This window comes from Gopherus flavomarginatus, chromosome 5 (assembly GCF_025201925.1).
Source record: "Gopherus flavomarginatus isolate rGopFla2 chromosome 5, rGopFla2.mat.asm, whole genome shotgun sequence".
Classification (NCBI taxonomy): Eukaryota; Metazoa; Chordata; order Testudines; family Testudinidae; genus Gopherus; species Gopherus flavomarginatus.
This window is the reverse complement of record NC_066621.1, coordinates 97259041-97286013: the sequence shown is the minus strand read 5'-3', so window position 1 is coordinate 97286013 and position 26973 is coordinate 97259041. Positions and strand designations below refer to the sequence as shown.

Below are 26973 nucleotides of genomic sequence, written 5' to 3'. Positions count from 1 at the left end.
CTGTGTTGTTTAACATTTTTATTAATGATCTGGAAGAAAACACAAAATCATCACTGATGAAGATTGCAGGTAAGACAAAAATTGGGGAGTGGCAAATAATGAAAAGGACATGTCACTGCTACAGAGTGATCTGGATCACTCGGCAAACTGGGCGCAAGCAAACAATATGCAGTATGATAGTGCTAAATGTAAATGTTTACATCTAGTAACAAAGAATGTAGGCCATACTTACAGGATGGGGAACTCTGTCCTGGGAAGCAGTGACTGGAAAAGATTTGGAAGTCATGATAGACAATCTGCTGAACATTAGCTCCCAGCGTGATACTGTGGCCCAAAAAGCTAATGTAATCTTTGGATGCATAAATGGGAAGTCTGAAATAGGGTAGCGAGGTTATTTTACCTCTGTATTTGGCACCAGCAAAAGTGCTGCTGGAATAGTATGTCCAGTTCTGGTGTCCACAGTTCAAGAAGGATGTTGATAAATTGGACAGGGTTCAGAGAGGAGCCAGGAAAATGATTAAAGGGTTAGTAAATGTGCTTTATAATGATAGACTGAAGAAAGCTCAGTCCATTTAATTTAACAAAGGAAGGGTTAAGGAGTGACTTGATGAGTGTAAAGTACCTGCACGGTACAAATATTTAATATTGGGTTCTTCAGTCTAGCAGAGAAATGTATATCATGATCCAATCACTGGAAGGTGGAGTAAAACAAATTCAGACTGGAAATACAGTATAAATTTTAACAGCGAGAGTAATTAAACACTGGAACAATTTACCAAGAAACTTGATGGATTCTCCATCACTGACAATTTTTACATCAAGAGTGGGTGTTTTCTGAAATACATGATCTAGGAATTATTTTGGGGCAGTTCGGTAGCTTTTGTTATACAGGTTAGACTAGATATGACACTAGATGTGCATAAACATGAAGTGGAAGAAACCAAGATTCATCCTATTTCAGTTGCATTCAGAGAAACATTACAACGTGGTGACTGAACTTTCTTCTTTTGTCTCCTGGTTTCTTAAAATAATGATGGAAAATGTCTGTAGGAAGGCTTTCAAAATGCCTTTTTGACTGGGAAAGGAGAACTACTTATTTCTGCCTTGTATGCATTAGCTTGATCTCTAAACTGGTATTCTGACATGCTTTAGGCCTACGAAGAGATCCAGGGGTTGACTGATCAGGCAGATAAACTGATTGGGCAGAAGAACTTACTGACTCGCAAACAAGACATTCTGATCCGTAAAGTATCCACACTTTCAGGTGAGGTAGTTTATGGGGACATAGTGGTTGGAATAGTGAAAGAAAGTACTTGAGGGAGTGGGGTGGCCATTAGTGGATATATACAGAGGTGGTAGAATGTGCGGATATGAGATTTAGGGTCAGCTCCTCAAAGGTACATAGGTGCCTAACTCCCATTAAATACCTTTGAGAATCTGGCCCATAGATTCTAAGAAAGAAGAAGGCTGATTTGGGGACTGGGATGTATTTGTGATAATAAAAGGTACAGTATCATAAACATAGAAAAGGAAATATTTATTTCTTCAAGCAGTAAGGGCCAAAGATTCTAAAGTGGATCTTCAGCTCATATGCAGCTTTGAGGACAGAATTCAAACCTGTCAATCACTGGCTCAGGGAAACAACCCTCCTGCTGAAGAGACCCGCTACTTTTGTTTCACCTCCACAGGTAAAGGAAGTGTGGACGTACCTTCGTGCTGCAGAGCTTTAGGATCTTAGTATCCAGTGCACCGGGGATATCCAGAGAGAAGAATATTTCACTTTCTCCAGAAATAGAGTTTTGTCCAAAGAGCCTTTCTCCTATATCCTCAACAGCAACACAGGGCTTCAACTTTGGACATCAGTCTGGTGCTAATTCCTTTCATGACATCCTTTCAACCTTCCAAAGGATCTGTCTCTATACTGTCACTCTGTCTGCTGGCTTTTATGGTACCAGCTGCATCAGCCAGATGGGATATGGAATTGGCACTATCCTGAGAATACAAGTATTGCATATTCCATGCTGTCAAATTGATTCTCAGGATGATCCTGATTTTCATCTAGGCATGTAAAGTCAACTTCATATTTCATAAGTTATGAGTGATAGGACTAAAGTCTTTCTGTCCCAAACCATTGTGCCTCATGGAAAAGCTGTGGCACATGGGATGCCCACCTAGCACAAAAAAAGTATCTAGACAAATCTAAAACATTAAAGCAGTCAAGCTCAGTATTTGCAGTCTATCTGTTGAGTGTAAGCAGGGAGGAGTGAGTGATTGTTTTTCAGAATCTTACATGTCTAGGTGGATCAGGTGGCATATACTTGAGCCATATGAGGCAAAGAATTTGTCTTTTAGTGAACTGTGGTCACATTCCGTAAATGCAATCCATGCCTCTAGATGGAGACATACTGTTCTTAAGAAGAAATCTGCAAGACAGCCTCCTGGTCCTTTATAATATGCTTCAGAGCTGGGAGGTAAGCCTCCCCTGCTGCTGTAGTTGGAAGAATGGTATTGATTATATAGTACCTCTGTCATTTGGGAAACAGCCTGTGTACAGTTACATGTAGTGTAATTGTAGCTGTGTCGATCTGCTCTGTGTTGCTCAAAAGCATGTGTTTCTCACCAACAGAAGTTGTCCAGTAAAAGATATTTCCTCACCACTTTGTCTTTCTGTGTAGAGTTATGTCAGTTTTGATCATATATTAAGCTAAATTCTCGCCGTACCTACACACTGTTGATAAAATCTCTTTGTACAGTCTGTTGATCTTACTGTCATGAGTAATATTAAAATTTATATGAGCTTACTCTAAAATTTCCTTTCTTTGAATAGTAAGATCTACAGATCTGAACAATTTTGGGTAAGATGAGGGATCCCCATTCATAGCTAAGTAAATAATGTTTTCATGCCCAGCTGTCTGTATATTCATAGTTAAGGACAACACAGTTTTCACTGTAGCTATGAAAGTTCTCAACTGGCAACCTGTCCGTCAGGGAGGGACATATATCCCTGAGCCATTGGTTGTTAGGTCTGAGTTCTGTCTATCAAAGGTGCAGACTGGCTACAGACCTATTTTAAGATCTAATGTTTCTCCTTGAAGAAAGGAAATTTTGGGTAAATATTGATACGTTTTCTTGTTTCTGTGGTGTGCTCTAGACTGTTCTTTGGAGATTGAAGGGGGTTTACTGCCCCTCTCCGCCAAAAAAAAATTTGCATTGGGACTAACCTGCTAGATCTGCATGGTTCCATTCCAGCTCTTAGTCCTGGAAGCAGATAGAATCTGAGGACATGTTGAGACTCTGTCTCTGCTAATCTTTCTGTAGGTAAGACAGAAGAGGTGGTCCTGAAGAAGCTAGAATACATTTATGCCAAACAGAAAGCAGTAGAAGCACAAAAGAAGAAGAAACAAGTTGAGCCGGAGGAGCTTGTTGTGTCCCCCAAGCCCAGTAGACAGCAAGAAGAATCCTCCACTTCCTCCAAAGAGCTGGGACAAATGATTGTGACTAATAGGCGAGGGAAGCCATTAATACTCGCCAGGAAAGGAGGCCAGGCCACTGGTAGGTTAGGAAAGATATCTGTTTGATCTAGTTGCAAAGGAAAAAAATGTATAATTGGACATCTTAGGGGGGAAATAGCAGCCTGCTTTGTGTAGCCATCTTGCTATAAATTTATTAATTTAGTACAAAGTAAAGGTGAAGTATTAAAACAAGAATGTTTGTGGATGTTATGTATATTGTACGTTTTATGGTACAGTCTAAGAAGGTCTGGTGGTTTACAAAAAACACATTAACTTCTTCTGTGATTGGCTATGTGGGGTCTGAGGTCTGCACATGTGGAAATTAAGGTAATCTGAGTTTGCCCGTTACTAGTCAACTGTAGCCAAGAAAATTGTCCAAATTGAACAAAGTGGGCTGAGGACACCAACATTGATATTCACTCAAAAGAGAACTGCTGTCAGCTAGTAAGTTTGTATTGGTTAAAGGCCTTTTTCTGACACTGCGTGCCAATATCACTTACAGTTTATGATTTATATTTGTGTTTTTATACAGTCGAGACCACATCCTCTCCTATTACATTAACTACTGCCAGCCTAGTAATGACTCCACAAGGGCAGTTGCTTACACTGAAGAGCCCCCTGATGCCAGGACAGGTAGCCGCTGTTCCTTCCACACTCCTGCAAGCTGAGCTAAAGCCTCAAGTTGCCAGTAACACAGTGACAACACAGCCAGGTAAAGTCACGTGATAGCAGGTTTATTGGGAGGTAAGAATTGATATTGAATCTGTATCTCTGTTCATTTATGCATTTCTGTTTATAAAATAATAATTTTTCCTGTAAGAAGGTGTGTGCCTCACCAGTAGTGTCCTTTATATAATTCTTTCTGTATTCTCACAACTTCACTGAGTGTGGTGGATTCTTACTGAAATGTACCTGTTATATAACACAGAGATACTTGATTATGCAGTCAAAATGTTAATCAAGTCAATTGAGCTATTTATGGTTTTATCATCAGGTAAATAGACTCTGTTGTTGAATGTTAGTATTTCCAAAGGAAAGAGAGAGGAAAAATATCTGAAATATGTAGGACGGAGAGTATCGGCTGATCTGTATTAGAAATAGAACAATCAGATAACCATTTCTTAAGACTGCTTTCAGATGGTAGTATAGTATCAGATACAGCATGGAGCTAAGTGCTGTATTTTCTGTTTTTGAGCCAGTATCTAAAAAAGAATTGCTTTTCTTCCCAAATAAGGTATTGCATCCGTGATGATTCAGCTACCAGGCTCAACAGTTCCTGTCCAAGTGAAAGGCATCCTCACTAACTCAGCCATTCCCATTACGTTGTCAACCATTGCCAGTAAACCAGTGCCCCCTGCTGTAGGAACAGCTACAGAAGCTGCTTCAGGTAAGTTCTTCATTTACAAATCCTTATGTTTGGGAGTATGAAAAGCTCTCTTTGCAAATATTTAGGTTCAGCTTTTCCTCAGGATAGTAAATAACATTGCATCTCACCTTCACAGTTTTGTAGCTGTCAGTAAAATTATGTGCAGGGATGGAGGGGGCATTTATTTAACCTCCTGTTCAGCAGCACTTAAGGTTTGAGCCATCTTGGAACTCTTATGTCTGATGCTATTAAAGCTGACACATTTGACAGAAGTATTGTGCATGGGGTTTTAGGCAGAAGATAGTGGATGTTTATATTAGTAGAGCTTCCTGATCCAGTGCATAGAACTCCAAGAGGAGGCCACTTACCATCTTACTGGAAATACCTGTATAATAGGGCATATGGAGCTAAGGAGGAAAGGAAAAGGTTAGTTTCAGATGTAGGGCTGGGGAAAATCTGACTACCGTGTTTGGGAACGTTTTGGAATCCAAAGCACATTGCTACCAGTAAGGGAGTATATAGGGTCCCTGAAATATGCAGGATCTTGCTGAGAGACAAAACATGCAGGAAACGTAACTTTCAAGTGTATAATAAATTATTGTGCAAATACAGTGGTATTTCTTGATGGCAATGACCATTACATGGCTTTCACCAATCCACTTTAGAAAATTCCTCTTCTCTGAAGAAGCTCTGGAAAAGGAGAGGCTGATAAATTTAGCTTAGTGAATGATGGAGTAATTCCACTAATAATTAGAATGAACTAATAATTATTCTGAAAAGTAATGTGGAAGTGGCACTTCTGCACAAGCCTGCTCTGTAGTAGTTATATCTACTGACTTCAGGGCAAATAAATAAACGTATTGCTTTTACTTCTGGAGAGCAAGCACAGCTAAGGGACAGTGTGTGAGAATTTTCTGTCTTGTATATCACTAGAAGAATTGTTTGCTAAATTCCAATCAGATTCGCTTGTGTCGATCAACTGAAAGGAGGAATTGCACACATGGCATTGAGGGACATAGCTTGAAGATACAGGGTTACACAGGTGTACCTGAAGGCTGAATTTTGTCTACAGAACTCTTACTACTGGTAGTCAACTGACAGATGGGAAAAGATCCTAAGATGAGTTTGCAAGGGCTGGCCTTAGGGGGGAAAATCTCTATCAAACATGCTCAACTAAAAAACAAAAACAAAAATTCTGCAGACAATAGACATCATGGGATTTCTTGTTATTTATATGACTCACTCTTCACAGTGGATTGACTGTTCAGTTTGTAGGGGGAAAAAAGAAGGTACAAACAGCTCAAGACTGTGTATTTGGGCAGATGCTGTACACTCTTTGTAGGGGTGATTTGTTGGGGGAAAAGATGATGTGGGAGGGGGCAGATTGTCTCCAGCTTCAGTCACCAGTGATACTGATGGGTTTTGCTTTGTTTGGTTTTGCAGAGAGTGAAGATTCATTCATGATGCCAAAGATTGTTAATGTGACATCACTGGCTGCTGAAGGGGGTGTGAATTTAAACCTGAATAGAAACAAGAATTCTCATGTAACCCCAGGTGCTGGTGCCCAGACATCTGAGCCGTCCCTGAAAGCAGGACCTCATGAAAGTAGGCGGAATGAGGACATCCTTTCAGAAGAAAAAAACAAGGCATCTCCTGGAGACAGCTCTGGAGATGGGAGAAGTGCCACAGGGCCCACACAAATTTTCCTTGAAAATAAAGATAACGGCTTTCCACAGATTCGGAATGTACCCGGTGTGAAGGACTCCTCAGAGTCCTTTGCTAAAAAGTCTTGCATTGGAGAGTTTCTTGGAAGCCAGGGGAGGAGGAAAGAGACTGATCAGGGAGGGGAAAGGTTGAAGCCAAAGGATTCTCCATTCCGCAAGCTGCAGGTTAAAGATCTCAAAGACTCCAGGATAGAAATAGAACTGAGGAAGGTAGCCTCTGCAATAGAGGAAGCAGAACTAGACCCAAGTGAGTTACTAGGCAGCATTGAGGAGAGTGATGACACTGATGAAACCCTCACTTCGCTTCTCAATGAAATTGCCTTTCTCAATCAGCAGCTGAATGATGACACTTCTGGCATGTCAGAGCTGCCTGGTACTCTGAGCTCAGAGTTTTCTCCAGAAGACTCTGAAACACGGAGGGGAACTGCCAGTGACCTGACCACTGCAGATGGAGCCTCCTTCCAGTTTGGTCACTTGGGTAGCAGTTTCAAGGGCCTTTCTGAAGTTCGAGAGAGTAGTGGCTCCATAAGCCCCCTCCTGCTTCACCTGGAAGATGATGACCTTACTGATGGTGAGAGGAACTCTGCAGAGCCTTCATCTCAAGCAGATATTTTGAAGATAGTGATAGGCTCTGAAATGAAGGACTCACTTGCCAACCTCTCAGTAACTGGTGGTGTAAGTGGTAAAACCTTAGATCCCCTGGCAGAGACCAGTGTGTCTCCTCCAATCCTGCAGATGAAAACTAATCTGGAAGCTGGTAACACTGACACACTGTGGAGGCCTATGCCCAAACTGGCACCACTTGGGTTAAAAATTGCAAATCTTCCGTTAGACTCAGAAGGGCAGAGTACCAAGGTGATGCCAGTATTGGCACCTGTAGTTGCAAAACTGCCACCCATTGGTTTAAAAACTAAATTACCTTCAACTGAGCTGGAAGGACAGGACAGCAAAATAATGCCCACATTAGCATCTGTGGTTGCAAAATTGAACAGTATTGGGACCTTGCCTTCAAATTCTGCAGACAAATAAATGCTTGGATATTTCAGAGACTGAAAGGAAGATCTGGAGCAATTTGGACTATGAAAGGAGTTGGTATCTTGAGTTTTAACATCTTCCCTTGTCTCCAGACATTTGTTCCTGTATCTCTGTAAAGAAAATATGGTATCAGTGCACTCCTCTGACTGAGGGCAGGCCCCAAGCTGAGAATTCAATGCTATGAAACTTTAATTGTGCTAACATAAATTTTACCTCACTACTGTGTTCTGGATGTTTATCCCCCAGAAAGAAAGATGATGATATATTACCATTGCTGGGCATATGGTATCCTTCCAACAGTGGGTCCTTCACAAATTGTTTATGAAACTAGAGGTCTGATGGACCCAAGCCACTGAGAGATTCATACCCTAACAGAGATGCAGTTATTTCTGGATGAGGAGAAATCAGGAGTGTTAGCATTTTACCAGCCAAATTAACTATCTATGCAGAAGCAAGGGTGTTCACATCTGCAGTTTGTGCACAGCCCACAAAATGTAATGAGCTTGTGTAAATGAGATTGGAGCAAGCTTGTTCAAACTGGGTGCCCTGGGTGGAGGAAAAGGAGATTGAAGATAGATTTCCCAGAATGCTAATGTCAGAAATTTCCATTCTTCAGTGAGTGAGAATTATCTTCCTGCTCCAACTCTCTCTAGTTAGTTTCGACCTACATCATTTCCATATGAAATCTTAAACGCCCATTTTAAGGTGAAGAAGGAAATGTTCATAGTGATAATTGCAACACCCCAGTGTTGTTTTTTTAGTTAGCTAATTTAAAAAAGATAAAACCCTGCAATGTTCTTCCTTGAGCATCCTAGGAATGAGACAGCATCCAGAACGAACAGATTCAGACAGGAGAAATCTATCTGGGTACCAAATTGCTAACTCTTTAAAAGCATCGCTGAGGTAGTTTGAGTGTCATTTGTCTCCATTCTCCTCTCTTTCCTTCCCTGTTTCCTCCCTTCCTCGTGGTTCTTGAAGACATATACATCTCGAATACATTTACAGGAAGTGACCCTTTCAGGATTATTGGGAAATAAAAGTGTGTGTGTGTGTGTGTGTGTGCACGCGCGGGTCCTTCCAAACCATCCATTTCTTAATGAATTCAGGAAAGGTACTCAGAGGTTCTCATTGCATTTATGCAAGATGTGTATAGCAAAAAAAAAACAAAAAATGCTCATTACCAGAGAAATAGGGCAGTATTTGAATCACAAGATGTATTTTTTATTCTCTTCTGCCACCACTTATTCAATAAACTGTAGTTACTCTTCACTGTTAAACTGTTGGAAGTGAAGGGCCTGCAGACTGTAAAGATATTTATATTTTTGTACACAATTTTTGTTTTCTTAGTTTCCTTGAAGAATGAAATTTTCAGCCTAGAAGAGACTATTTGTTAATGAGTGTATAAATGATTTTTTTTCCTATCTAGTTTGTAAATAATAGGAATTATGGTGGATTTCAGGGGCTTCTTAGGTGCTCCTCAAAAGTGAAAATCACTGCTGTGAAAATTGTGTAGAATCTGGGAACAGCGCATTTTGCCTTTCCTGCATAATTGTATTTAGGAATGTAATCCCTGCTCTTAATGCCTCAGCAGCAGCAATTGGGATTCCACATACCCACAGTGCTCGCGCCCCCGCGCCACCCCCTCTTCCCCCCCATGATGCACTATTGCAAGAGCTTTCATCTCTTCCAGCGCCAGGGTTGTGCCGGTGTGTCTCACATTCACATGCATGTGCTGTAAGTGATGTTCTTCCACTCTTCAGTAGAAGTGGCAAACTCTACATTTAGTGCAGAAGTATGTCCTATACAGGAAGCTGCAGCTTCTGGACCTGTGTCTAGAATGGCTGCATCACTGGGTATGTATATCTTGTGTTGTTTCCTTTTCTTTGTTACAATTTTCTATTGGGCTACAAAGCAGAGAGAGTGGTCTTAAGCTGGGTATGCATAAGGTTGCTCCAGACTCTGTGTAATAGAAGTGTATTCACTTTGGGATTCTACAAGGCATATTTGAAAACAGTTGGACAGGTGTGTATCATTTTTACTGCCTTTGCATATTTTACAGTTTAACCTCAGTTTATGTCATAAATGCTAATCTCCTTCCTGCACTAAAGGGTTGAAGAAGAGGGTATGGGTTAGTATGGGAGTCATGCAAAGCCTTGTAGATATCATTCAATGCCTTAGAAAAGGGAACTAGCCTATAGATACATGTTTACACCTACTCCTTAGACATTAGAGGCTAGATCCGAACCTCATTTACATCAGTATTAATCTGGAGTAACTATATTGATCTCAGTTGAGTTATACCAGATTTACACTGATGTACCTGAGAATTTGGCCTTGGGTATTTTAAATTGGCTGAAGTTGCTTATCATTCTGCCCAAGACAATTTGATTTGCCATTAAATTCAACTCCTTGCTGTGTGAAACAGCCATCATCTTTGCACTGATGGTGCCACACACAAAAAACCTACTAAATTTCTTCTCTGTCCCCTATCGCTTCTTGATCCAAAATGGCTGCTGTTCACTTAAGTGTTAAAATTAAGTGTGCATTAATCCATGTCTGTGCATTAAGAAAAATATGCCTTTCACATTTCATAGGGCACAGATAGCATTAAAGTCACTCAAACAGTCTTTTAAAATAACCCTTCCTGCCTTGAGGGGCAAGGTGATGGAAAATGCCTAGCTATATATTTACTATTTGGCAGTGGGCAGTCAGGAATTCCTGCTGTAACAAAAGCATATTGTTGAGATAAAAGCTGACCTGCCTGATGCCAGAAAACTATCAGTAAGTCAGCCAAGAACAGCCCCCAAAGTCAAAAGAACCAATAGAGGCACAGCCAAGAAAGGTGTTTGGCAGGTTCTGCCTAGCAACAAAGCCCCTTTGAAAAGCTCATTAGCCTTTGCTTTTTCTAACCCGCACATGTCATCTTTGCATTTCATTATCATTTTAAATGTCAAATCCCCTCTCACCAACAGCCCCAAAATCAATTGGTTTGGAAAAAACCTTTTGGAAATTATGCCCACTATTTGTAAGAGGCGGTAATGCAAGAATGTGTTACTTTTGTAGCAAGTGGGTTTTGGAATCAGGAGAACAATAGAAACCCCTGCAAGGATCACGTTCTCACTAGACCAAGAGTCCTGGAAATTTTGTTTGTTTTTTTAGACAGGTCTGTAAATAGACAAAATGTTTTTAAGAATATAATGCAATGTCAGATTTAGCTTTTTTCCTTTTATATATTAAAAATATATCTTTCCCTCTTTTCAGCTTTTGAAAAATTGATATTTTTGTAGAAATCTTTAACAGTACAGGACTGACTGTTCAGTGACTGTATGTGAGAAAGAGAAAGTGTAAAACTAAAATAAACCAATCAAGTTCAACCAGGAACTGGCTTTGGAAGCTTTTATTATTGGGAGGGAGGGAGGGATGGAAGGAGAATGGGATGAATAATAAAGTATTAATTGTCTTGGTGGTGGCAGGTGGAATTGCACAATCAAGCAGAACTAGAAATATTTAGTCTTTCTAAATATAGTCTGCACTCTGTATTTATTTTATATGTATTGCGCTAACGCCTGAGAGCGCCAGTCATGGATCAGGCTGTACAAACACAGAACAAAAAGATACTCCCTCTCCCAAAGAGCTTAATCTTAATCTCTCTGCTTCTCCAATAAATCAAAAACAAATATCAGCTTCTCATATAAAAGAGGGGAGTGTTTTTTTGTTAGTAGAGAGTCTTAAAGATTTGATCAGACAGTTTCCAAGGAGGCTTTGCTTCTCTGCTGTTGTGTTTTACTGCAGTGACACAGTTACTGACGTACACATTTGAGCATTTTTTTCCAACAGCATCAAAAACAATTTAAAAACAAATGGTTTGGGGTGAGAGACTGTGAGACTAAAGCAAGAATATAAGCAGGTGGGACGGTGATGCTCTTTTTTAGGGTCCATTTTCAGTTGTTTGGATTGTTTTGTCTTGCTGGCATGGACAGATGCATTAATGGCCGGCTTCTCCGTTGCAGCAGCAAACTTTTGGCAATAATAGTCTGTCCTCAGCAAGGAGTGCCTACATTTTATGGCATTTAAGTGCAGCAAAAGCAGTTTTTCAGAAGCCCAAATACTACTACATTTATATATGCAAGTTAAAAACACACTACTTATCAAACACAAGAAAATGAATAAACTGGAAGATGTACAGTATCTTATTTTTCTCTTTTTCTGTCCTATCAATTTTTACTATTACTTACTGCATTTTATCTCAGTGCTCTTTTCTGTCTCATCTGTTGTTTTCTTGCTTTCGTTTTCTCTCCTTTCTCGTTCTTATGCTCCTTTCTCACCTCAGCCTCAAGTTCAAACTTCTTTTCCTTGCAATTTACTTGCACTGTTGCAGTGTGCTGGAGTCTGTCTGCTGTTTCATTTTGTCTGTTCGTAGCCCTGTAGCTTTCCATATTTACTTCCAGGCCTGAGCATCCTGCAGATGAGGGCATTTTAAGTCACTTTGTACCACGCTTGTACAGACTGCAGAACCATCATGTCTAATTGAGGCTACATTTGGCTGTGCTAACTCTGCCATTCTAATGGGCTGTACTGCGGTGTCTTTAGGGCTCAGAGAGGAACCCTTTTGGAGCAACAGCAGCGTAGAGAAAACTCTAGATTCTTGCTTTCAGGTTCATCCACGACCAGCATAGATTGAAGATTGTATTTAAGGGATCCGTGGCAGGTGGCCCTTGTTAAACTAAGGCTATATATCCTGCTGCCATCTTTTTGAATTGGAGTGAAGAAGTCCAGAAAGCAGCTTCCAAGCCCTATCTAACAAACTTCATGTTTTTATCCCTGGCTAGTCTCATGGAAGCAGGGACACGGGTGTTTCTTCTTCAGGGTCAATTTATGATGTGTGCTCTTAGCCCAGAAGGGTTTTTCCTTGAGACCCGAAGAGCCCATAAAACCCCATCACAGACTCCAGCAAGAAATACTAATTTAATATTAGGTATGACAGCTCACATCTTTGCCAAAGGTTGACACTGGAAGGGATTTGAATGTCCCCAGTCATTTTAATAAGGCTGTGACCATGTAAATGTAAAAACTATGGAGTAGTTCTGAATAAAAAGAAAAAAACAACCCGTTTGACCGTGGAGTAGGATGAATATAAATTATTCAGCAATCCACTAGAATTCATTATTTGTTACTCAGAAGTTAGCTTCACAATTTTCACTTAATTGGAGGAAATAAGTTTCTAGGCCTAAAAAGTCCCATGGAGCTACTGTCCCAAACCATGGGGAGATCAGTCTTCATGCCCTATATTATTATTTACTAGAACTGGTTGCAGAACATGTTTTTCCTTGCAGAGAAAAATTGTTTGGATTGTTTGGGTTTTCTTAGGAAAAAGAATTTTTTAAATGGACGCACTTTTTTTTCCCCTTGCAAAACTTTCTGCTGTGTTGACAAAGCTCTTTTCTGTCAAAAAGCATTGTCATGGCAAACTTCCCATCCTATTCACTTCTATGCCAATGCTCAGGGCTTGACCTTTCAATTGCTGGATTGGCAGTAGGCAGCAGTCCTGCAATGAGCTGTTCTACTCAGGATCCTATCTCTAGCACTTCCTTCTGCAGTCTTTGCTTTAGTTAAAGCAAAGTTATAGTGCTGTGAAACTATAATCATCATCCCTCTCCCCAGCACACTGACTGACACACATCTCCCATGGACCAAGAGCAGTTCCCCATTAGGACTTTGGGCATCTGTCCTGTGACACACTTAGAACCCTTTTTCAAAAGAATCCAGTTCTGGATAGAAGAGGAGATACCAGTCAGAAAACTCCCCAGGGCTAACTGAAGTGAGGTTTAACGTTTTCCCTGGGAGGAGCAGGGCTCAGTGCCCATTGCTGATCCCAAGGAACTGCTGGGAATGGCAAACTCAGCGCTGTGGATCCTGGCATGTTTGCATGGAATGCCGACAGCTCCGATCTAGACTGGTTGACAGCATGGCTTGCTCATGAGCTGTGCTACCATTAGTGGCCCAGCCTTCTCTGTATCCCCATGTAGCAGAATGCACTAAGCAGCATTAATTTCTGGTGAATTTCCATGACAAAGCTGCCAGCTTGGTGGGGGATAGTGTCTAATAACACTTAACACCTCTGTAGCATTTTTTGTTCTTTTTCAAGACTTATCCTAGAGTGCCTGCTCCTCCGTTCCATCTCCCAAGATCATATGGAGTCCAGTCAAGGGCTTCGTGCACAGAGTTTTTGCTTGCTCAGGAATGTGGGGTGAGGAGAATGTCAGCACCACTTCTACACTTACTGGCTACATCTGGCTGGAACTCATGCTCCTTAATCCAAAGAGTAGATGCCATTACCACCAAGGCATTAGGTCAATTAAAAACTACAAGAACGCTTCGAGAGCCTATAGCACTCACAGCTAATGATCTAACTCAAATTCCCACTGCCTGTTGTAGCATTTCTTTATTTCCATTGCTTAGCATTGCTGATGCCTAGCTAGTTCTGCGTTCAGCTGGTTCAGTTTTCTCCTGTCTAATCAGTCTGCTCCCCCTGCCACTTTCCTTCAGCAATGCCACGGTCCATTTTTCCCCACATTAGGCTGACAAGCAACTATCATATCATGAACTTTAGTTTGTGACTGCTAGGTCAACCCAGCAAGTGGCATGAATTTTCACTCAAAACAAAAACACAGTAACAGTCACAATGAAAAGAAGCTTAGCTTAGGGTAAAGGCGCCTAATCCTTTAGGAAGCAGGAAGCCTGGGTTGTATTCCCAGCTCTGCCACTGGCCTGCTGGGAGACCTTGGGTGAGCAATTTTACATCCCTGTGCCTCAGTTACCACATCTGTAAAATGGAGCTATTGATACTCTTGAGTTCTATGAATGAAAAACACTATATAAAAGCTAGATACTACTATATTATTAAACTTTGCCTAATTAAATCCTATATTAGCAGCTAGCTTTCCATCTGGGATGTATGTGTTCTGCATAAAGTGGAGCAGAAAGCTGCTGCTCTCGTCTTCGATCCAGAGATGCAGTCCAAAGAGATTACTGGTTCCAATATGCATCCATCTTCCTTCATGGGAGCAGAAGGATGCCCCTGATTTGAGATGATGCATCGTCACATGCTGGAAGTTTAGTGTCTGCAGGAGAAATCTCTGGAAGTTGAGGGTGGCTGTGAACTGCCTAGTAAACTCCATGGTCGGCACTTTGACAACTGGACTTTAGGAGACTACTTGCAGTATCTATACTACGTATGGAGAAAAAAAACTATAATAGCCAGATGTTACTATGTCTGTAAAGGGAAGGAGGAGGGGACATGGCAACATTTTTAAAGTATTTTTGTATCGGAATAGTGGCATCAAGCTACTGGCTTCCAACGAGTCAGTGTAGTTCCTCCACCCCTGAGCCTCTTGTAGGTGCTCCCTGTTTAACACAGTTGTCCCTGAGTCCTGCTCTGGGGCTTGGCTGACACACTGGGTTCCACTTCACCTGCTCCCACAGACAGGTTGATGGCCAGTCACAACCCAGCGGGGTGAGCGGGAATCTCTGTGAACCACCGAAAGACCCAGTTGAACTAGAGTCTGGGCTGCAGTCTTTGTTACATTCTCCCATTTAAATTCCTGCTGAGGCGGAGCAGCAGAGTCCAAGGTCCACATTCCTGACAGCCCAGGGGGTTTGAATCCTGGGTTTTGCTTTGGCCCATTACAAATGACGGGTCAGGAACAAAGATTCAGAACCTCAGTCTGATCCAAACTCTCCTGACTTTTGAGGGGGCTAGGAGCAGGGTCAGTTTAATCTCTGGAGTCATTGAGAGGCTTGCTACACTGTGATTTAATCAAAAGCGCCCAGCTCCCATTTGGGCACATAAAAAATGGAGTCACCAGAATTTCTAAGGAGCTCAGCACCCAGTAGCTGAGTGCTGTGCACCTTTGAAAATTGGGTCACTTCAGATAGGCGCCTACAGGTCGCTGGGCATTCTGGGGGAGCAACAGAGCCCTGGTACCTTAGCAGTGCTCTATGGCCTAACACCCAGACTAGCAAAGGCTGCGCCATGGTGATGAGTGTGACATGACAACCTAGCTAGCTAGAAAAGGGAGGGGAAAGGAATTGCAGCAGGATTTAGGGAGGCTGGGAAAACAGGTGGGATTAAATCAGGGTTGGGAAAAGGGAAGGGTGGGAGTTCACAGGGTGTGAAATCTCTTGGGGAACAAAGATCAGGGAGATGATTCCACACAGGAGGAGTTTTTAACCTTACCCAGTATATCCCAGAAGCCTGAGTGCTGCTCTCAGTGGGACTGAGGAAAGCAAATCTTTCTGGGTTGCATGAGCACCGCTGCAGATGGCCACCTGGCAGATGAACTATAAGTGGGCTCAGGAAGAAAGCTGAACATATTTTTGTGGTGCTGTAGGTTATGGGAAATAACCATAGCTGAACAGTAGGGAAAATGTTTTAAAATTTGTTTAAGTTTTGTACTGAGCAGGGCAAATTGAGCCTGGAGCAACAACTGCAGCCAAACACGTATGTTTGGCGCAGCTTATTATGTTCACTGGCTGACATTTCACAGGACAAGGCTTTGTGGAGGGGATTTAAAGCATTAAAAGGTCATGTAGTTCTCAACGTCTACCACAAGGGGGCACCCTTAGCAAACTGAAGTTCAAGTTCCTGATTTTGGGTTGGAACCCAGTCAATTAACTATATGGCTATATGGGTTTGTTTAAGGGACACAAGAATTGTACCATTTTTTGTGGCTATCAGACTTTGTTAAAGCCTCACTCCAATGGTTCCTTTTCCTACCCCATTCATGTATGGAGCAGCCACCGTGAATTCCTGTGGGGCCCCTACCCTCGATTCCTTCAACCCCTCTCCGGCACGGGTGGCAGGTTTGTAGAAATTTTGGTGGTGCCCAGAACCTTCCCCTGCCCCAACTTGCCCCCCCAAAACTCCACGCCCCACCTGCCTAAGGCTCTGGAAGGGAGTTTGGGTGGGAGAGGAGGTCTGGGGTGCAGGCGCTGGGATGGAGTTTGGGGATGGGAGGGGGTGTGGAGGGAGGGAGTGCAGGCTCTGGGAGGGAGTTTGAAGGAGGGAGGGGGTGCAGTGGTGGGGCTGGGGATAAGAGGTTTGGGGTGTGGGAGGGGGCTCAGGGCTATGGCAGAGGGTTGGGGTGTGGGGTGAGGGCTGTGGGGTGGGGCTGGGGATGAGAGGTTCATGATGCAGGAGGGGGCTGAGGGGGCTAAGGGCTGGGACAGAGGATTAGGGTGCAGGAGGATGAGGGCTCTGGCTGGGGGCGAGGATAAGGTGTTTGGGGTGTTGGAGGGGCTCAGGGCTAGGGTAGAGGATTGAAGGTGTGGTGGGGCGGGTGAAAGCTCTGACTGGGGGTGTGGGTTCTGGGGTGGGGCAGGGCTGGGGATGAGTTTGGGGTGTAGACAGGCTGCTCCAGGACAGGGGACAGAGAGGACTCCCCTCAGCCCTTTCCCTGCTGGCAGCAGCGAGCGCTGGGGGAGCAGTCCCCCTTTCCTGCCCCCCCAGCAGCACACTCACCCCCCCCCCCCACTGTCACTGCGTGTGCTTCTAGAGCCCCTCTCAGGTCCAGGAATCTCCCTCGCCTCCCCCATGGTGGGTGCCAGGGGGTGCTGCATGCGCCTCCTCCCCTGCTGTTGCTCGTGACTGTAGCCTCACTGGGGGTGAGGGATGGGGCTGCCTCCTTGCCCACCATGGGGCAGGACCGGTGACTGGGGGCGGGTGGGGCTGTGCTGCTGGAGGGTCCTACCGGAAAAGGGAAGGGTCTGGTCTGAGGAGGAAGGGCAGGCTCAGAGTCAGTCTGCCCTGGCAGTGGGGCGGGGGGGGGGGCACTAGGACCCTGTGCAGCAGTTCTGCAGGGAGGCAGAATGGAGCTGCATAGAAGAGGCAGGGATGCTCTGCTCCCTACCAGGGCCGGGGATGTGCACAGGGCCAGCAAGGGGGAGCCGGGGGCCACTCGGGGGAGGAGCGTTGGAGGCAGATGGGGCTGGGGTGGGGAGACCCAGCCCCAAACTTTGGTGGAGCTGGGCCCCTGGGCTCTGAATATTGCTGGTGCCTGGGCACCACATGGGTATATAACTTGCCGCCCATGCTCTCCGGGGATCCTTATTAGGGGTCAGTGATGGCTTGAGGGGAAGATGGGGCTAGTAGAACAAATAACAGAAGTGCACATGTGTTCATAACATACCTAATGGTCACACCCCTCTTCAGACCATAGCGCATCGCTTGTCTCTAGAGCATAAGCTTTCTTGGGCAAGGAACATGCCCTTGTATATGTTTGTCCGGTGCCTGAAACAAAGGGGCCTTAGTCCTGACAGAGACCTCTGGGCATTGCTGTAATATCAATATTAAACAGCATTAATGGATAATATGTGGCATCCTCCTGATCCTTCATATTGCCACACACACTCTGGGAGTGCAGAGCTGCAGAGAAGGTCAGCTGTGGATTTGATGACAAACTATTTTAAACACCCTCTTCAATATTTATTTTAAGAAAGTAAAACCATAATTTGTTTTAAAATAACTACACAAAACTGACAACCTTAATAGGGGGGTTCTGTATTAACTATCACTGTAAAAAGCTAGGTCAGAATTAGGCCATGTCTACACTACAAAACTTTCAACCTAATTTACCCTGGCATATAGCCACTGTGGTTATTACATCGCTTGGGTGTGTGCACACTTAGCTTCTTGTGTCGACCGTATGCGTCCTCACACAGAAACTCTTGGATTGATTGTATTGTGAGTGTGGGGCATTGTGGGACAGCTCCTGAAGGCCAGTAACAGTTGATGTAAGCAATGCAGTGTCTATCCTGACCAAGAAGCGAAGCTTGCTCCTCTGCTCAGGGTGTCACCACTATCCATGCTCTTTCTTTGTAGCCCTGGGTAAACGAGCTTAGTTTGAGGTGTTCTGTTGCAGTGGTTTTCCAGTGAAATGAATGGTGCTTTCTGTCAATGACACTCCTTTCTGCAACTGGCCAGCACCAACTGCGTTGTGCATTCCTGTGTTAGCAATACATTGAGATGACTGCTTTCTGAATGGGACTACATGCATTTTCATCATCTTGCAGAGAGAGACTGGGGTGGATTCCAGGTGGGAAAGTACAGCAAGAGAATTTTCCTAACCCAGCCAACAAGGGAAACCCAGAACAGCAGTAATATGTACCCAGAGGAATCCTCATGATAGCCTCTTTCAATCCACTATCACATAGAGGCATCCTCTGGATACTGGGTGTCCCTGTCCTATTCCAAATGACCTAGTAAAGGCTCCTTATTTATTTGTCCATCTTGTTGCTAATGGATCTTGTTGCACCCATGTACATTTTTCCCAGTTCCCAGCAATGGGAAGAGTCATTTTAGCCTTTCCACAGCAGGGCTCATAGCAGTGCTAGAAACGGTTGTCAACCACAATGAAAACCTTGGGCCCTGACTACATTGAGATTTATAACTTCATTAGCACCTTTCTAGGCACATGGTTCATGCTAGCACAAGGCCATAGGCTGAGAAATGCTGAGCATCTCCTGTGATTCATTTCCCTAGGCTGTGTAGATGTAACTTTAGCGCCCTCGTGGCCAAGATGGAGTCTGCTCTGCAGGCAGCTCTGGCCAAGAGAGAGCGCACACAGGAATGCAGCAGGAAAAATCCCTTCCACCCCAGGGGCACCTGTTCCAAACCCCCCAGAGCGAACATCCCCCTACAGGAGAAGTACAATGGATATAACAAAGGGAGGTATTTATTTACAGAGGGATGAGAGGAGAAAAATAACAAGGGGAAATATAGGGGGAGCAGTAAAACAGGGCTGCATCCGAGCCAAGGCCCCACGGGCCCAGTGGGAGCACAGTCTGGAAGGGCAGACACCGAGCAATGTGTCTGCACACAGAGTTCAGGAGTCCTGAGCAAAGTTCCAGTCCAGTGGGGAGTCTTGGGTGCTCCTGGTCGTCTTCAGCGCCAGTGAACTTTCCCCCAGCAAACCCCTCCAGTGCCCTCTTCTGCTGCTCCCTGCAAAGCTACACAGAGTGACCACCTCCCCACTTAACTAGCTAGCAGCCTCCCTTCTTGTTCCCAGTGCAGTCACAAGCCCCAGTGCTCACAGCCCCATACAGCTCTGGGCAGCAGTGATACTGGGTCCAGCTCTGGCCTGTCCTTCTCAGGCGATTCCTCCCTGGCACAGGGCTCCTCCTGGCTCCTGTCCTGGGCTGTCCCCGATCAGCCGCCCTGGCCTTCCCAGGCTCCAGGCAGGTTCTCTGCTGCTTCCTTTGTAAGGGCCTGCAGGCTGCTGCCTATCTCTCTCTTCCAGCTCCAGAGCCACCCCCCACCCTGAGTTTCCCTCCTTTTTCCTAGGGGGAGGGGGAGAGTGAGGAAAAAAGATTCAAAGGGGCCATGGTCTCTAAACCCCAAAGGGTTTACATAGATGTAAGCAAGGTTTGAATGAGCTTTCCCTTGACAGCTAGCGACAGGGTGACCAGACAGCAAATGTAAAAAATCAGGACAGGGTGGGAGCATAATAGGCACCTATATAAGAAAAAGACCCAAAAGTCAGGACTGTCCTTATAAAATCAGGACATCCAGTCACCCTAGCTAGTGATGAGCTGGGGGTGGGGAAAGCTTCAGGACCAGACTGTATTTACATGAACACACCCACTCTGCCTAGGTATGAGCAGACTGAGCTGTGTTGCCAAAGTAACCAGTTTTGTCTGGTGTTGGGTTACAAACCACTTTTTGAGTGTGGGGGTCATGAAATGTTATCCTTATTGTATGGGTAAAGGGAAGCATAACTGTACATAGCCTGTCCTGATTAAGGGGGTCACCCTTAGCTGAATTGAGCTCGCGAAGCAGGGGACTCAGATGCCAGACGCTTGTGAAAGGTAAGAGGGGGTGGGGATAGGTGTTCTTGCCTGGAGGTGTGGGTTCTGCTTAATGCTATGTCTGCACTAGAGACCTGATAGTGGCACAGCTGTACCCCTGTAAGATCTGTTGTGTAGCCACTTTATGCTCTCCTGCTGGCATAATTAAACCAGCCCCACCAAGTAGCAGTAGCTATGTCAGCAGGAAAAGCTCTTCTGCTGACATAGCGCTGTGCACGCTACCACTTATGCTGGTGAAACTTGCGTTGCTCAGAGGGGCAGAATATTCACACCCCTGAGCCACATACATTTTGCCAACATAAGTAGTAGTGTAGATATGGCCTAAGAGTCCTGCTCCTCCCCACTGTTCAAAGATAGAGATAATTAAGGCTCCATTAGGAATCTTTTTGCTTTAAGTGATCACGAGAGCTGAAATCAACTGCTGTGGGACAGGGTTTCTACCCAGCCTGCGTCAGCAGTGAGGTTCCCCCACAAGAGCTGAAAATCACTGAGAGCTGGGTAGAACTTCAAGAAACCAACCCACTGAGGTCACAGTAGAGCAGCAGGTGGCAGCGGAAGGTGATGATGTGCATTGGTGATGGCCGATGGAGCGGAGAGGCAAGCGGTCAGTGAGGAGGCTGATGTCCAGGTGCTTGTTCTGACAGCAGAGCGAGCAAGGTGCCTTTCCCCCCACCCCACCAGGGTGGGGGGTGAACTCTGAACTCTGGGACTTCACTGACCAAGGACAATAACGGTGAGTGGGGTGTGGTGTAGGGAAAAGGGAGGGGCACATTAAAGGAATTTTTGGTGGTCAAACTCAAGAACCTGAGGCAAAAGACACTGCTCAATGTACTCTGGGGAGGGTGTTTTGCCCATGGTTTTATGGGCATGAATCCTGCTTGTGGTTGTGGTGTTTTCCTGAATTAAGGCCGGGTTACTTCCTTCCTTCTATTAAAAGTCTCTTTTCTGCACTCAGACTCTGTGTTTGTGAGAGGGGCAGCATTGCCTCTTAGAAGTGCCCAGGGGGTGGTGTGTAATTTTCCCAGATCTTGTTTTGAGTCTTCCATTTTGTGTGCCAACTTGCAAGTTTGTATTCTGTGCTGTAAAACCAGCCTGGCCCTGCCAAGACTGTCTATTCCAGACACAGCCCTATCCAGAAGGGGAGTGGGACACCTCAGAGAAGATTTGCAATGAAAGAGCCATTGACCCTGATTGTCTCTCAGCTACCTACTGTTAGGGGGCTTATTCCTTCACCCTCCCACTTCCCTGGTCGTTCTCGTGTGAACAGAGAGCAGCAATACCCGAAGTCCAAAGGCATAAACAATTCAATGTTTATTGGGGTGAACGTCCAGCAAGCATGATTCCAGTTTCCTTCCTCAGTGTCCCCTTCCCAGCTCTGACACCACAGAGCCTTGCCTGTGTCCCTGTTCCTGTTCCCATTTCCCCCTGTCATAACCTAGTCCCAGATTTGGACCTTAGCGTCCAAAATATGGGGGTTAGCATGAAAACCTCCAAGCTTAGTTACCAGCTTGGACCTGGTAAAGCTGCCACCACCCAAAAAATTAGAGTGTTTTGGGGCACTCTGGTCCCCCCAAACCTTCCCTGGGGACCCCAAGACCCAAATCCCTTGAGTCTCACAACAAAGGGAAATAAACCTTTTCCCTTCCCCCCTCCAGGTATTCCTGGAGAGACACACAGAAGCAAGCTCCGTGAATCTAAACAGAGGGATTCCACCCTCCCCGTTTCCAGCCTTGGAAAACAGAAGTACCGAGAGCTAATCTCTCTTCCCCCCTCACCCAGAGGGAATGCAAAGTCAGGCTAGTAAATCTAACACACACAGATTTCCCCCTGACTTCTTCCTCCCACCAATTCCCTGGTGAGCACAGACTCAATTCCCTGGAGTTCCCCACTAAAGAAAAACTACAACAGGTCTTAAAAAGAAAGCTTTATGTAAAAAGAAAGAAAAATACATAAAAAATGGTCTCTCTGTATTAAGGTGACAAATACAGGGTCAATTGCTTAAAAGAAATATGAATAAACAGCCTTATTCAAAAAGAATACAATTCAAAGCACTCCAGCAACTACACACATGTAACTACAAAAAAACAAACCTATCTTTTTGTACTTACAACTGGGAAACAGAAGATTAGAAAGCAGGAAATAGAGAAATCCTTCCCCTAGCCGAGAGGGACAGATACCAGACCAGAACAAAGGACTCACACACAAACTTCCCTCCACCCAGATTTGAAAAAGTCTTGTTTCCTGATTGGTCCTCTGGTCAGGTGTTTCAGGTTACTTCTTTTCAGGTGAAAGAGACATTAACCCTTAGCTATCTGTTTATGACACCCCCTTTAGCAAAACATGATTTTAATTCCCCCATCCCCGGTCCCTGTTCACATTCCCTGCTCCCTCACACTTCCTGATTGACTTCAGACTATATAGCAAATCCTGAGTTTTGCTTAGCTGTTCCTTAACCAATCATTTTACTGAAATTTAACTAACCAATTCTAACATATTGTAACATGGTTATTTAACCAATTATACCCCACCACCTTAATTGGTTTACATTCAACAAAATTAATTATACAGTAGACAGAAACAATTACAGAACCAGACAGAGACCATGCAAATAAACATACAAAACAATACAGAAGTGAGGATTTCACAACTACATATATACAGACATAAGGGTTCTCTAGCTGTGTCTATTGATAAGTGAGTTCTTGCCAGACAGGATGCGATCAAACTAAGTTTCTTTTTACAACTTCTAGGCTCTTCCCTTCCTCTGGAGGTGATAGGAATATCAGGACAGGATTGTATTCCTAATAGCCCAATAGCACCTTATTTCAATGTGTCTAGTTTGGAATGTGAGGATGTGACCATACACTTCCCAGCTTATGGTTGCCTAACTACATCTTAGCTGAAGGCCTTAGCCTGTCACAGTAAGAGAAGGTCATTACACAGACAGTGATCTTTGATTCTTTCTTTTATACCTCTATAACTAGCTAAGTGATAAGAATACACCTACATTCTTAAAGTATAGGCCTTTGCAGACAGGCCTGAATATCTATATCCTAACACCTATGCCAAGGTTCCTTCCCCACTCTGAACTTTAGGGTACAAATGTGGGGACCTGCATGGACACTTCTAAGCTTATTTACTAGCTTAGATCTGGTAACTCTGCCACCATCCAGAAATTTTAGTGTCTGGAGCACTTTCTGTCCCCCCAAAACTCTCCCTTCCCTGGATGGCCTTGAGGGACTTCACCAGTTCCCTAGTGAACAGAGATCCAAACCCCCTTGGATCTTAAAACAAGGAGAAATTAACCATCCCCCCTCCTTTACCCCATCAATCCCTGGTGAGTCCAGATCCAATCCCCTTAGATCTTAAAACAAGGAAAAACCAATCAGGTTCTTAAAAAGAAAGCTTTTAATTAAAGAAGAAAGGTAAAAATCATCTCTGTATCAGGATGGAAAAAATCAAATTCATATAGCCCAGAGGAACCCCCTCTAGCCTTAGGTTCAAAGTTACAGCAAACAGAGGTAAAATCCTCTCAGCAAAAAAAAAAAAAAAAAAAAAGGACATTTACAAGTTGAGAAAACAAAATTAAGACTAACACACCTTGCCTGGCTATACTTACAAGTTTGAAACATGAGAGACTGATTCAGAAAGATTTGGAAAGCCTGGATGGACGTCTGGTCCCTCTTAGTCCCAAGAGCGAACGAACCCAAAACAAAGAGCATAAACAAAGACTTCCCTCCACCAAGATTTGAAAGTATCTTGTCCCCCATTGGTCCTCTGGTCAGGTGTCAGCCAGGTTTACTGAGCTTCTTAACCCTTTACAGGTAAAAGAGACATTAACCCTTAACCATCTGTTTATGACAACCTACCTGCGCACAGAAGAATGAGCTCTGTGCACAGAAGTCTGGCTAGGAGAAGGGGCGGGAGTTTATCTGCCTGGGAACATGGCCAGTGGCGCCGGAAACTAGGTTTAAGGGCGAATGCTCTCTCTGAAGGGAACCCATTCACTGCCACATGCCAGGATAGCAAGTAGGAGAGAGACAAGGCAGGAGAAACTCTGCCTAGCCTGAAATGCTGACCAGATCTCAGACTCATGATTCAGTGAAGGGGGGTTGCCTCTTAGGACTGTTATTTTGCAAAGACCTGTAACTCTGATGATTTCAAGAGTAAAGTGACTGTCGTTAAGGAAGTCCCTGGATAAGCATGTGCTCCTTGCTTGCCTGTCTTCTTGTCCCTGAAGGGGGGGTTAGGCAAGAAGCTCAGAGTGCCCACAGGGAGATGGACTTCTGAGTAAGTGTGTATAAGCAACTAGGGGCTTGGGAGGAGCCAGGCACTGGATCTGGGGATTAAGGTAGCTGGGCTGCAGCACCTCATGTCCCATGGCAGACATGAGATCTGTACTTGGGCGTGTGCCTTAGGGTAGGTCTACATTTGAGCTGGGAGGTGTGATTCCCATCTTGCATAGGCATGCCCATTCTATCTCTGCTGGAGCTAGTATCTAAACATAGCAATGTGTAGGCAGTGGCATGGGTGGCGGCTTGGGCTAGTTGCCTGAATATGTACCCAGGGGGATGGGCAGGATTGTATTTAGGTGGCGGCTAGTCCAAGCAGCAGCCAGTGCTGCTGCAGACACACTGCTATTTTGCTAGTGTGGGCATGTCTATGTGAGCTGGGAATCACTCCTCCCAGCTCAAATGTAGATGTACCCTTAGGGTATGTCTACACAGTACAGAAAAATCTAGCAGCTGGACTCGGGCTTGCAGGACTCAGGCTGTTTCGCTGCTGTGTAGATTTCCAGGCTCGGGTTGCAGCCTGAGCTCTGGGACTCTCCCACCTCGCACAGTTCGATAACCCATGTTCCAGCCTGAGCCTCAAAGTCTACACAGCAATGAAACAGCCCCACAGCCCGAGCCCTCTGAACCCGCACTGGCTGACACGGGCCAGCCATGAGTGTCTAGTTGCTGTGTAGATGTACCCTTAGAGGCCCAGGTCTTGGCACAGTGACATGGCTCTACCTAGACCCAGTTGGCTTAGGATCAAGTGGGATCTAGTGATTGGTTCCACTTACAACTGGTGCTGTCTAGAGATGGGCCCTGGGCCGGGTTGAGACAGGCCAATCTAAGCTTGAATGAGCCGGTGTTGGCACAGTTCAGGAACACAGTTCAAACACAGGTTCATATATATTTATAAGATGATTTAACTGTTTGCAGGGGGAGGGGACCTGCATTCCAAATGGATTCTCTGATGCAGAGTGTTGTAATATAGACAGGATCTAACACTGTTGTAATCTGAGTTCAGAAATAGGCTTTTGCTGCCAGGTATGTAGGATAGGGGTAACATATAGCAAGGGTTGTGCAATAATCATAATAATTAATAATGTATAATACCTATCTTTTATACAATGCTTCCCATCAGTAGATCTCAAAGCACTTTGCAAAGGAGAGCAGTATGCCCGTATTAAGGAAAGCAAAATAACAACTAAAAGCCTCCCTCTCCTCCGCGGGTGATGAGACCGTGCTTTAAAGCTTCTGCTCAACTTGACTGTAACTAGCATAATTCAAATTTTATGGGGGAAAAGGATTAAGGCTTTCTGCTGTACCCAGGCCCTCTAGATTTTGTATATCCCAGCGCTGAGATATGTGCCAATCAATTCCAACCAGTCACTGTTTGCCTTAGTCTACACTAGGGAAGTTTAGATTATAATTCCCACCAGACCAGCTGAGTTAGTGGGAGCACCGGTGGGAATTGTTTTACTCCAGTTCCTTAGTGTAGACATGGCCTCATTGTCTGACTCTGACAGGGAAAACGTCCAACTTCACAAACTTTGCTGACTAAGAGGGACAATAATTACACTGAAAACTACCGTACAATGGGCACATTCATGACGGAAAGAGAAGCTGATTTTCATGCAGCTGGGATGGGCAGAAGGTCAGCAGCAGCAATCAGCGCCCAAAAGCAATAACCTTGGAACAAGCTGTATCACTCGCTGAGGCTACAGTCTGGGGTCAGCATCTTGGCTGTGGAGCACCCGGTGCAGGCTGAAAAGTGTGTGTGTGTGTATGTACAGCTGGTCTCAAGGCATGAGATAGTAGCAGAAATGCAGCTCAGACGGCAGAGGGCTAAGCCTAACTGGGTCACTCATTGCCACAGGAACAATGAGAGACGCACACACTGCACCAGCAATCTGATCAGGCTCCAAGGCTCTTATGCCTAGGAATTCACTAACTGGAGCATTTGCCGTAGCAGCCGCCTGCATCACCACAATGCCATTGGCTGGAGGCATGCCAGGGTCTGTCTACACTGTAGCTGGAAGGAAATTTCCCAGCTGGGTCCACAGATTTCTGCTTAACAGGGCTTAAGCCAGAGCTCTGAAAATAGCTACATAGATGGTGCTTCGATGTCATGGCTTGGGCTGGAGCTTGGGCTCTCAAGCTCACCCCCAGACTTCGGAGCCCCATCCCCATCCCCAACA

At 44.6% G+C, this 26973-nt stretch overlaps 1 protein-coding gene across 5 annotated transcripts in view; it reads left to right on the top strand.

Annotated features, from left to right (window-relative positions):
* MGA (MAX dimerization protein MGA) overlaps positions 1–11018 on the top strand; it is a 101394-nt gene extending 90376 nt beyond the window's left edge. For all 5 annotated transcript variants that reach the window (XM_050954924.1, XM_050954923.1, XM_050954919.1 and 2 more), the window contains 5 exons: positions 1153–1264; positions 3319–3552; positions 4045–4224; positions 4747–4899; positions 6322–11018. In XM_050954924.1, coding sequence (XP_050810881.1) covers positions 1153–1264; positions 3319–3552; positions 4045–4224; positions 4747–4899; positions 6322–7631 — 1989 coding nt within the window. In that variant the 3' untranslated portion in view covers positions 7632–11018. The remainder of the gene's footprint in view (positions 1–1152; positions 1265–3318; positions 3553–4044; positions 4225–4746; positions 4900–6321) is intronic.
* The last annotated feature ends 15955 nt before the right edge of the window (positions 11019–26973 follow it).